Source organism: Narcine bancroftii, chromosome 2, assembly GCF_036971445.1.
Source record: "Narcine bancroftii isolate sNarBan1 chromosome 2, sNarBan1.hap1, whole genome shotgun sequence".
In the NCBI taxonomy this organism is placed as follows: domain Eukaryota; kingdom Metazoa; phylum Chordata; class Chondrichthyes; order Torpediniformes; family Narcinidae; genus Narcine; species Narcine bancroftii.
In genome coordinates, this window is record NC_091470.1 from 345283897 (window position 1) to 345296859 (window position 12963).

A 12963-nucleotide genomic window follows, 5' to 3' on the forward strand; every position below is an offset into this window, starting at 1 on the left:
ACTACTATACTATCATCAAGGATACCCACCGCACCATTCCATGCCCACACTTTGGAAAGTCAGACCACCTGGCTGTGCTCCTCCTTCTTTCACACAGACAGAAACCGAAGAGCAAAGAAACAGCAGTGAAGACTGTACAGAGGAGGTCTGGGGAGGCAGAAGAGCGGTTTCATAACTATCTGGAGTCAGTGAATTAGGCAACATTCTCAGTGGCGGATCTAAATCAATGTGTACAGTGGTCATCGACTTTATCAGGAAATGCTTGGGCAACTGTATTCCTGCTATCTGGGTGTATCCAAATCAGAAGTATAGTTGAACAAAGAGATCCATAAACCGTTGAAGACAAGATCTGTAGTGTTTAGGTTAGGAGATTCAGAGATATACAGAAAGACCAGTTACAACATTCGGATAGCCATAACCAGTGCGATAAAGCAATTCAATCTGGAGCCTGAGACAGACAATCGACAGCAGTGGCAGGGCTTGCATGCCATTGTAACCTATAAGATGAAACAAGGAAGTATCATTTACTGCAATAAATCTCTTCCAGATGAGCTCAAAGTCTTCAATGATCACTTAGAAAGGGAGAACATCAGAGAATCCATGTGAGATCCCACAGATCCCAGCAACTCAGTGCTCTCAGGCTTTGAGAGTGGCGCGAACAGGAGGGTGACACGAACAGGAGGGTGACTCCTTGAAAAGCGTCCAGGCCGATGGTGCATCTGGCCATGTCTTAAGAACCTGTGATATCCAACTGGCTGGAGTGTTTTGCGGACACCTTCAATCTTTGATTACGACTGTCAGAGGTCTCCACCTGCTTGAAAAGGACCTCAGTTATTCTTGTACCAATGAAGAGCATGGAGACATGCCTCAATGACTATCGACCAGTGGCACTGATGTCTACCATGATGAAGTGTTTGAGAGAATCAACTCCTAGCTCAGAAAGGACTTGGACAGTTTGTCTATCATCAAGGTAGGTCAATACAGATCCATCTCCCCTGGCCTTCTGCTCTGAGTTGGATCACTTAGACCACAGGAGCATCTACTTCAAGTTGTTGTGAATTGGCTACAGTTCAGCCCTTCAGCACCATCAGTACCTATGTCTAAAGGATCTGAGACACAGTCTGTCCCTCTATTGCCAGACCCCAATGAGTGAGAAAAGGTAGCATCACCTTCTCCTTGCTGACCATCAACACAAGGGCACTGATAGCTTTGTGCTTAGTCCCCTGCTGTACAAATTTGGCAGCAACTCGATGTACAAATTTTCTGACGACACCATCATTGTTGTCTGAATAACTGGAAATGATGAATTAGAATCCAGAATGGAGACAGAGAATGTAGTTAGGTGGTACCAGACCATCAAATTGCTGTTGAAACCTTTCTCTTGCTCCCTTTCTCCATTTTTTTTAAATCCTCTCTCTCTCTCTGTCTCTCTGTCTTGTTCCCCCACCCCTCTATTCCACTCTGTCATAAACTCAGGATTGACTTGCCCGGTTTTTCAATCAGCAATGCATTTTGGACAATAGGTGGAGCATTCCACTACTCTGCCAGGTACTGAGGCTACTGTCATAATTAGAAAAAGTTATTTACCACCTGCATTACAAATTTCTTTCAACAAATCCTTTCCTCACCTGTCCTGGCTCAGACTCCTGAGAAACTGATTTTGACTCTTGCTGCATTGGTGTGACATTCCCATTTCCCCAGATCAGCTGCATTCTCACTGAGACTGCCAATTAATGGAGGATTGTCAGCAGGTGTCTGCTGCAATTGGGCACAAAATTGACCATTGTGTGAGGCAGACAAATTAATTTTAAAAGTGAAAAAATGAGAGAGAGAGAGAGAGAGAGAGAGAGAGAAGAAATTGATAGTGAAAAATAGACAGCAAGTAAAATTAAGAATGAGGGGAAAGGCTTTTGCCAAGAAACCGGACAGATTTGTACCTGTGTTTATGTATAAAGGGCATAGAGAAGTCACTTTAGGCACGTTGGATCATCCAGGTCATCACTTCCAAGTTAACCAGAAAATTGGCCTCGACACTTCATGAGGGCAATGCCTTTTCATGGATGTTTGAATATATTTTTTTCCTCTTTTTTGTAATTTTATTCTATTTTATTCAGGTCACCTGAAAAGCATGAAAAGTAGCACCCCATTTTCCAAACCTAAAACTAGTGAAAAGCACAGAAATCTTTACAGTTCTGGGGAAATGAGATGCAGATTACTCTCAGGAATGTGCGCAGAATTACACTGTAAATTCCAAAGATGGTGACATGCTTGCGTGGAATCGCAATGGAAATCTCTCTGCGAATACATTGAGATTTGGTAAAGATTTGTTTAGATCTGATTTGCATTTGAGTGGATTTTATGGATGAAACTATTCCATCAGATGTTGTCGTAGATTAAAACTCAATGACTGGCTCAGCCCTTTCTATCACTGACTTCCGTGTTTTCCCTCAGCATTTGTTTCCAACAAAATGTGAAGAAACATCTCTACTCTCAGACAGAATAAGCATGAGGATTACCAAAAAGTAATTAAAAAAAAACAAAACTTGAATTTACTGAAAGAACACAACATTTCATAGAGGAAAGTTCTTGTGATTGTAATTTGGACTGCTGTTTGCCAAAAATAATTGACTAGTTGAATGGACATAATAAACACTTTTCTGTTCTTACTTCTCTCCACTCAGATGAGGCTATCCCTTTGCTGGGTTATCATTAGCTCATCAATATTATCTTGGTTTATAAAAATTATTAAGTGCTGGCAAAATAAACTACCACCTTGGAAACTGAAGGTTCCAAACCCACCAGAAAAAATTGCTGGATACCACAGGAAAAGGTTATGAAAAGCTTTCAGATTTCTGTATTTTAAAAAACTGATAGTGTTCAATGATATCCTTCGTTGAAGGCTATCCCTTGCCTAGATATAAGAGAGTAAGCAGAGTGATGTTGAAAGAAAAAAATAGTATTTCTGTAATTTAATTATCTTTCCCAAATAAAGCTAATGAAGTAATTTACTAATGAAGTATGTATTGTTATAAATTAAGAACTATACAGTTCCTATGTGCACAAATCAATATATAATTCAATAATCGGTTTGAATGATGAAGAAAACACAAATGCTGGAGAAACTCAGCAGGTCAAACAGTGCCTTTATGTAGCATCACCAACATTTTGGGCTTGAGCCCTTCACCAAGGTTTGAATTATGATAACTTTGGTGCTGGATAAAGTCCAGATTGTGTGTGTTTAATGTGGTGGCACTTTTTGAAAGAAGAAATGATGATACCTGCCTTGAATTGGTTATCCCTTATTCTGAAACTATGCCAGCTAGATCCCAAAGGCGAAATGTCCTTTAAAGGATCCATTCTGTCAATCCACTCAGAACTGCATGTTTCAATAAGATAGTCCCACAATCTTCGAAACTCCCATGAATTAGGTCTGACCTGTTAAACCTCTATTCATGTAACCAAACCTTTGTCTCATCTGAACTATCTTTGGCACAAGTTTATTATCAATAAATATGAAACTAAAACTGCAGTGTATAATTGGATCCTTGATTTCCTCACCTCAGTGAAGAATGGTGGGTGCATCTCCTCCACAATACCAGAGCACCACAGGGCTGAGTACTCAGCCCAACACTCTACTTGCTTTACACCTATGCTTGTGTGGCTTGGAATGACAACAACACTATCTACAAATTTGCTGTTGATACCATTTTTGTTTAAAAATGGGTGATGAGTCAGCATACAGGAAGGAGACTGAAAGGTTGGCTGAATGGTGCACTAACAACCACCTCACACTCAATGCCAGCAAAACCAAGGAGCTGATTGGGACTTTACGAGGGGAAATCAGAGGTGTAGAATCTAGTTATCATTGGGGTATTAGAGGTGGAAAGGGTGAGCAAATTTGAATTCTTGGGAGTCTATCTAGAGGACCTTTCCTGGATCCAACACACCACTGATAGGGCGATGAAAGCCTGTCCACACCTCAACTTCCTCAGAAGCTTACTGAGGTTTGGTATGACATCAGAAGCCATGGCAAACTTCCACAGGTGTGTCACAGAAAGTATGCTAACCAGCTGCATTACTACCTGCTTCGGGAGCACCAAAACCACTGAGCACAAAGCCCTGCAAATGGCAGTGGACACATAGTACATCACAGGCAAAAACTCTCCCCACTATCGAGAAAATCTAGATGGATTGCTGCCATTGGAGAGCAGCAGCAATCATTAATGATCCACCAAGGACATGCTCTATTCTCACTGCAGCCATCAAGAAAAAGGTATAGGTCCACAAGATTCATACCGCCAGGTTCAGAAATTGTCAGATTTCTATACAACAAACTCAATCAAAGACTCATTTATGGACTCATACTATACACATTATTTATAACTGAATATTTATTCTTTCTGTATTTCTTTGTATCTTTTTTTGAGTATAGTATTTTACACTATTGGTAAATAGAAATTCTGCCTGGCCCAAATATCTTATGGTTGTATATGATATGTACTCTGACAATAAATCTGAACTTTGACTTTTGAGTTTGAAAGATGCTACTGCTCAGAAAACCATGTGCAAATATTGCTGAAATTTAATGTGTAATTATTGCAAACAACAAGGAAGTCAAAATGATATCTATCACAAGATGATTTGAGGGAAGGAACTGTGCTCCAATTTGAAAAAGCCATTGTGAAACAGTGTCTGAAATATTCTGTATCTGACTGGGTCCCCCTGCATAAAAAAGGATATACTTGCAGTGGGGGGGGGGGGTTGTGTTCATTAAGTTATTCCTGAGTTGAAGGCTTTATCATGTGGGGACAGTTTGAGCAGACTGTGTATGTGCATTCCTGAACTGATAAGCATGACCAATCATTTAATTGAAAAGTTCAGTTTCGTTAGTGAGATTCACGGGATTGACATGAAGTTGATATTTCCCTTGATATTAACCAATCTCAAAATAAAAGATCACTTAATCAGGACTGAGTTGAGAAGAAATGCCTTCTTCCAGATGATGCTGAGTCTTTGGAATTTGCTACTTAAGAGGACAGTGGAGCCTTGGTCACTGAGGATATTGAGGACAGAGACGAGTTGATTTTGGATGCCAAATCATGAGACATGATGTCAGTGCAACACAGTTTCACTGAGGTAACAGATCAAACATATCTCACTGAATAAATGAGAATGATAATAACTGGTTAAAATCTATCAGTGTTGCTCTCCTTTACTACTGTATTAGTGTGGGAGTTGAACCGTCTGAAGCAGGATAGAAGCACTTAAGTGTTAAATGAGTTTGTTGAAGGTGAGGATGGGAAAAGTTGACAAAATCTTGGGTACTGTGTACTCATCAGAAGCTAAAGGGCAATGAAGCTTGTGAAGGTTATCAATGCGGCATTGGATACTTTCAGTTTGGTATTGGAAGTGTTATTAAATTTGAGTGGGTGGGTGGGAAAGATGATGGAAGTGGCATCAAGAGCACAATTCAGTGTGGAGTAAAAATAGGCTTTGTTTGAAATAAATTTTCTCTGGAATCGAGTGCCTTTAACAGAGAAGGTGCAAGAAAGTGAACTTGCACAACAGCAAGATGAAAGGCAGTAGCCATGAGGCCACTGGACAAACTCCTCAGCAGAGCTCTCATGCTGCTCGGGCTGTGTACGCTATAATCTGTAACTGTGCTCTTGCTACCTTGACCAGCTGATTCAATGCTAGCGATGATATGCTAGATTGTGCAAAGGGTCACCCATTGCATTGTACCAGATATGGGGCAATAAACTTGAAAAATTGAAACTTAAATGTTTACGTGAGGACTGTAAAATCTTTGGCAGGTGCCTCAGAACTACTACTCTATTACTTTCTTAATCGGCCAAGTAAGACCTTTTGAAATATCTACAGCGAAAATCTCCCTAATAACCAGCACAAAGTTCAAAATCTTTGTCATGCTAGCTTTGCTTTATCCACCAACATACCTGTGCTAACCAGCGTGCTGTTATTGTATAATGTTCCCAGATGTGGCCCAGACAGCGATAGGAGAGTGTGCAGCTTGCTGAGGTAACATCGAAATCTTGGGCGTGTCAACACTGATCGAATGATGATATTGCCCAGCGAGTGGCCAATGAAACTACATGGAAACACAGAAGGTGAATGCAAATTACACAGAAATATTGAGAGACAATTCCAGAGAGAGAGAGAGTGTGTGTGTGTGTGTGTGTGTGTGTGTGTGTGTGTGTGTGTGTGTGTGTGTGTGTGTGTGTGTGTGTGTGTGTGTGTGTGTGTGTGCGGTGGAGGGGGGCTAACATTTAACATGGTCAGTATAAACCGTGCATCTTGGCGCCTCAGTTCAGCGGGCAGCAACCTCCTTGGGAGAAGGCCGCAGAGCCCACCTCACTGACAAAGGACAAGGAAAAACCCAACACCCAACCCCAACCCACCAATTTTCCCCTGCAACCGCTGCGACCATGCCTGCCTGTCCCGCATTGGACTTGTCAGCCACAAACGGGCCTGTAGCTGACGGGGACGTTTACCCCCTCCATAAATCTTCGTCTGCGAAGCCAAGTCAAAGAAAGAAGAAGAAGTAATTCACAAGACAACAACACAAAAATCAATGTTCCTTCACAAAACACATTAAATGGCTTCCTGGCGGAAGTCTTAGTGCAAAAGACAGGAAAGTTATGTTATAACAGTATCACAGGAACCTTACATAGTTTTTTTGCACAGATTGTCCTCTGCAATTTAAGGCATCATATTTGCTAGTCACACAAAAGACAGGGTTTCATCAAAGGGAGGTCCAAGAGACTGCAGATGTTGGAATCTGGAGCCAAAAAAGATCATCTGCTGGAGAAATTCAGCAGTTCGACTAGCATCGGTGGGAGAAAAATAAACCAAGAACTTTGACCTGGGATATTGACAATTCTTCATCTCCCACTGATTCTGCTTGACCACCTCGGTTTGTCCAGCAGATTGTTTGCTGCTCTCAAATTTTGGTTTGCAACAACATTTTCATTACTAGATGCGTTACAAGTGATAGGGGTGAAGTGGGGACCTGGAGTTTGTTGCACACTAAACATGAAATTACTGAGTCAAGGGGTTAAAATGAACTACTCAAGGGAAGAATGTGAGAAACGGCGAGAAGTATATGAGCTACAAAGCAAATATACTGTGGAGCTGCTGGTACTCTACGAGTCAGAGGAAAATTGATTTTGATCTTTTGTTTGCTCTTGAAACGTTGCTGTGAAACCAAATGATGGATTAAGAGAAATTTTCTTACATAAAATCTATCTCAAGTACCAGTTAAAGTAGAGATCACTGCACTTTTTGAAGGGGAAAACTGGATAGATATTGGTCACAGTCACAGGGAATAGTAAAAATAAATGACAATTGAGGAATTGAGTTTTGGATTGATCCATCTAAAAAAGCAGCTTGTGACACAACCTGCTGTGAACATTTGATGTTCTAAGGCATACCTGCAGGCATCTGAATTGCATTGATTATATTTTCCATTATGCAACTTTTGAAGCATCCCGGCATTGCTCAGAGGCAATTGTCTCCAACGGCACTGGGTCTGAGCAGGAACAATTACAGAACCTCAACATATGCTGTGCCATCTGTAGTCGACCTGATGGTTCTGTCAACAGCACCATAGGGCTCAATACTTTTAGCTTCAGTTCATTTCAGCCAAGCCAGTTAATGAGCTGACAATCACGGAATCCAACAAGTGAGAGAAGCGCCAGCAAGTATCGTGGCCCTTTTTAATCCTTTCTAATGAAGAAGGGGGAAAAATAGTATTCCTTGCTTGCCAATATTACTACTTTGCTTCACTGAATACTGATGGCATGCACATGATCATCTATCCAGCTTTTTTACCAACAGTTTGACAGCCCTTTAATTTCAAACTTCATGATATATACAGATACTTTGGTCTTGCAAATTTTCGGCACTAAAAGAGCAAATAGTAACTTGCTCAGGCAAATCCATATTGAGCTCACACTGAATGACCTTTCATTCATGGCTTCTGTATATCTGGGAGAAATTTTTAGCTTTTCCATAATATTGTGAAATAGTAGAATGACCTTAGTTTTAATTCCCGACATTAGATTTTTTTTTTGCTGAGCCTCTAACTTATTTTCATTCAAGAATGCTAAAGCAGACATAAATTGCTCATCGTCAACATTAGGCGCATACATGTTTAACAAAGGCCATGACTCGGCAAACAATTTACAATAATCATTAAGATTCGACCAGCTGTTTCCACCGAGGATTCAAGTTCAAATGGTATTTTCTCATGAATCAAAATCGCCACTCCTCGTGCTTCCTAATTAAAAGAAGATGAAATGACATTGAGGTGGGACAAGTTTCAGACAGCTTTTCTACGTCTAGCATTGGCTGTAGCATGTAAATGTGTCGTGACTTCATGGAAAGATGAGGTTGAGGTAAATGGTACAATTCAAGGCTCAGGAGATTGAGTTGATTGCAATGCAAATAATTGCTAACGTGAAAGGACTTCTTTGGAAATCCATAAGGCACAGGAGCAGAATTGGGCCATCCAGTCTGTTTGAGGTCTTTGAGGTCCTGTATTTATATGGAGAAAATAACATATAACCTGCAGGATAATTATTACTTTTTTTAATTAAGATGTGGTCGCCATATTTGAAATGTATGGATTTAGTAATATCTTGAATTGTTGTAGGTATTTCTTTTATGATGTTTTTTGTTTGCTTCCCTTGCGGAGTTTGCTGAGGGTGGGTGGAGGGGGGATGGATTAGTTGTAGTTTTTCATTTATATATTATGGACTTTATTTAGAATTTTCAAGAAAAAACTTATACAAAGTTTTTAAGATACTTCTAGTTTCTTGTGAAAATGGTCAGGCATTTGTTTTGGAAAAAAGAGTACTGGTAAATGCTGGAGGAACTCAGACTGTCTCGCAGCATCCTTAGGATGTAAAGATGCTTTTGGCTGGAGCCCTTTCTCAAGGTTAAAGCCTGAAACGTCGGTAATACACTATATATTTACTCCGTATGGATGCCACGAGACTGGCTGAGTTCCTTCAGAATTTACTGTGTTATTACTACAATCGCAGCATCTAAAGACTTGCGTGTTTCACAGGCATTTGTTTGGAACACATGGACTGTAAAGGTGGTGAAGGAAGAAACTCTCATTAACTTGGTGAACACTCACACTGAAACCCAAAAGATATGGTGTCAGAGACAGAAAGTGAGGTCAGCCCAAACAGCCCTTTGTTTGACTAGCATGGATGTGATGAGTTGAATGCTGCTCTATCCCATACTTTTTAAAAAAATGATTCTACAGCTTGGAAATTTTGGAAGCAGTGAGACATTTTGCTCAGCACTCCTCTACCCACCAGCTCCACATTTTACCTGCTCACTGAAGTCATTTCTAACTAGAAAAGTTTAAATTTAATTTTTTTAATTAAAAAAAAATCAGACATCCAGCATGGTAACAGGGCATTTCGGCCACCCAATTTATACCCAATTAGCATACAACCCACAGAATGGTGGGAGGAAACTGGAACCCCAGTGGAAACCCACATAAACTTGGGAAGAACATACAAACTCCTTACAGACAGTGTGGGATTCAAACCCAATTCCCAATTACTGGCACTGTAAAGGTTTTGTGCTATCCGCTACACCAACTGTCCAGCCAGAGAAGCTGAACTGACTGTCTTACTTTTAACCCAGCTTGAATGATTTTGATTATCTCTGGTATCAATAGGCATTTAAAATTACAACAAACTATTTTAAATTGTTTCAAACCTTAACACAAAATTTGAAATGGAGAATATATTAATAAATACATTAATTAAGAACAAAACAAGTAAAATTAAAAACATTTGAGTTCGCTCCATTGAACCTTTTTCTTCAAATTCATCCCCACTGAAATGAATAGTGCCACTGAATCAATGGAACCTGTAATAGATGCAGAGACAGTTTAGCTCCCAGAAGGAGTTGCTGAGAAACTGCAGGGACTCAGCTCTCTGTTGCCAGTCAGTATGATGCTGAAGTGCAGTGGAGGATGGAAAAAAGGTCAAGTTGAGGATGGGCGAACCAACAAAAAGGTTTAGCTCGAGGAACGTGTAGAGGTGGGGAAGAAGATGGGGTCACGAGGGTCAACATTCGTGACAAATTAATGACAAAGAAATCTACGTGGCACTTATTTTAATTGTAGGTTAAGAAGGAAGATCTGGAGAAAGCCAGTTCAGAAGGTAGTCAATGGTACAATTCAAGGCTCAGGAGATTGAGTTGATTGCAATGCAAATAATTGCTAACGTGAAAGGACTTCTTTGGAAATCCATAAGGCACAGGAGCAGAATTGGGCCATCCAGTCTGTTTGGGTAGCGTGGTCAGCCAGCACCTTTTTTCCCATGGTGACGACAGCCAGTATCAGAAGATGTGAAAGTAGGTTTTTTTTACAGAGAGTGATGCCTGGAATGACATTTAAACCTGTGCCGCCCAACTACACCCAAATTAATTTACAACCCCGTATCTTTTTGGAAAGTGGGAGGTAATCGGAGCACATGGGGAATACCCACAAACACACAGGGAAAAGGTGCAAGCTCCTTACAGACGGTGCTGGATTCTAACCTGGTCGCTAGCGCTGTAGAAGTGTTGTGCTAACCACTGCACTAGCCCCGCCACCCATGTTAGCTTGGATAAATGTGAGTCATGGCACATGTAATGGATTTGTGTTAAGTTAGTTAGTTATGGTGGACAGGGTCACACACAGGTCACATCCAATTTACTGTTCACCATCAATTCACCATTGCACTCAGAGAAAGAGAGAGAGAGAGAGAGAGAGAGAGAGAGTGAGTGAGAGAGAGAGAGAGAGAGAAAGAGAGAGAGAGAGAAAGAGAGAGAGAGAGTGAGAGAGAGAGAGAGACAGAGAGAGAGAGAGAGAGAGAAAGAGAGAGAGAGAGAGAAAGAGAGAAAGAGAGAGAGAGAGAGAGAGAGAGAGAGAGAGATCATTTTAGAGTCACCAAGTCTGGAAGAACCAGACCATAATGGAACTCAAGTGGCTCTTAATTCTGCTGGAAGTTGGTAATTTAAATAAGTTCTTCCTTGATTGACATGTGCTTAGACTTTCTGGAGTCATAATGCTTAAACCTCTTGGGCATAGATGAGGTCAGATGTTTTTATGGATGTGAAATAATAATTTGGGGAAAATGAAATTGAATCGGAGGTGATGTCACATTACATAATTTCATAGAAACATAACTGAAGGCAGAGAGAGACATTTTGAAACCAGACTGAAGAAATTGACCTTCCTGTGAAAGACACAGGGGAGAAACAGGAGTCTCTGGAGAGAGAGGGAGATGCTGTTCTGTATTATCCTTATCATAGGAGATACTCAAACTAAATGGCTTGAAATGTAAGGGAGACCACTTCGCTCTTGATTAAGAAAGCACATGGGGAATACCCACAAACACACAGCGCTAGCGACCAGGTTAGAATCCAGCACCGTCTGTAAGGAGCTTGCACCTTTTCCCTGTGTGTTTGTGGGTATTCCCCATGTGCTCCGATTACCTCCCACTTTCCAAAAAGATACGGGGTTGTAAATTAATTTGGGTGTAGTTGGGCGGCACAGGTTTAAATGTCATTCCAGGCATCACTCTCTGTAAAAAAAACCTACTTTCACATCTTCTGATACTGGCTGTCGTCACCATGGGAAAAAAGTCCACGCTGCTGAAGATCCAGCTGCGCTGGATGGGTCACGTCTCCAGAATGGAGGACCATCGCCTTCCCAAGATCGTGTTATATGGCGAGCTCTCCACTGGCCACCGTGACAGAGGTGCACCAAAGAAAAGGTACAAGGACTGCCTAAAGAAATCTCTTGGTGCCTGCCACATTGACCACCGCCAGTGGGCTGATATCGCCTCAAACCGTGCATCTTGGTGCCTCACAGTTTGGCGGGCAGCAACCTCCTTTGAAGAAGACCGCAGAGCCTACCTCACTGACAAAAGGCAAAGGAGGAAAAACCCAACACCCAACCCCAACCAACCAATTTTCCCCTGCAACCGCTGCAATCGTGTCTGCCTGTCCCGCATCGGACTTGTCAGCCACAAACGAGCCTGCAGCTGACGTGGACTTTTTACCCCCTCCATAAATCTTCGTCCGCGAAGCCAAGCCAAAGAAGAATGACCCATGATGAAAAACAAACAAGATGCCCTGATCTTCTGGTCAGTGGATAGCATATCCTTGATAGGCTTAAAGGTCTTTTCTCTCAAGGACTAAAGCCCTCACCATACCTTTGTATTATTTAGACTTAACGGTTATAGCTTATTCTTGTCTGTCACTTTACCCTTTAAATTTCCCTCCCTCTGAAAATCACCTGATCGCTCCTTGAATCTCCTGTCCATCCTATTAACAATGGGTCCGAGTTAAATAATACATTTACTTCCAAGGCTTTCAAATTGTTTTATATTGTCACCTCACACTTAAATATGTAAAATCCTCTAACCTCTGGGCATCTATAATCTTCCAATGCCGGTTTCCTGATCAGCTATGAAGTCAAACATCATCAGCTTTGTTTTTATCTGCCAAAGACCTAACTTTAATCTTCTTTCCTTACCTTCACTTTCTCTGCACCTCTCTCCCTTCCTCGAATACAGGTCCCTAAAATGTTTGTTTCAGATCCTCCTTCTTCAATATCGAGTGTGCGGCTCAGTCTCAAATTCCGTATTGTAGACCTCCTGTGATACCACTTGGAATAGGTTATATTAATTGTTGGAGGATCAGCAAGTAATTCAGCAATGTTGCACCCCAGATGTTAAATGTGTCATGCAAATAGAACAATACACTTTATTCAATCTTTGAAGAAAGGAAACCTGACAGAGCATGGGAACATGAGAATTGTTGGAAACAGTCAATATATTCAGATCAAGAAGCTAGGATAATTTTGATAAGTCAACCCCAACTAAGCATCTTCACGCTCAAGCCCTAAGTTATTTTTGTTTGAATTTTCAA

General features: G+C 41.1%; 1 protein-coding gene and 1 long non-coding RNA gene across 4 annotated transcripts in view; one reads left to right on the forward strand and one right to left on the reverse strand.

The window, feature by feature from the left end:
• Positions 1 to 12963, forward strand: part of LOC138755740 (uncharacterized) — a 116678-nt gene that overhangs the window by 79314 nt on the left and 24401 nt on the right. For all 3 annotated transcript variants that reach the window (XR_011352518.1, XR_011352521.1, XR_011352520.1), the window contains one exon: positions 5995 to 6125. This is a non-coding gene — a long non-coding RNA (uncharacterized lncRNA). The remainder of the gene's footprint in view (positions 1 to 5994; positions 6126 to 12963) is intronic.
• The window catches only part of fam135b (family with sequence similarity 135 member B), a 409679-nt gene that overhangs the window by 22633 nt on the left and 374083 nt on the right, over positions 1 to 12963 (reverse strand). Inside the window, exon 18 of the mRNA XM_069922246.1 lies at positions 5955 to 6106. Within this exon, the coding sequence (XP_069778347.1) occupies positions 5955 to 6106 (152 nt within the window). The remainder of the gene's footprint in view (positions 1 to 5954; positions 6107 to 12963) is intronic.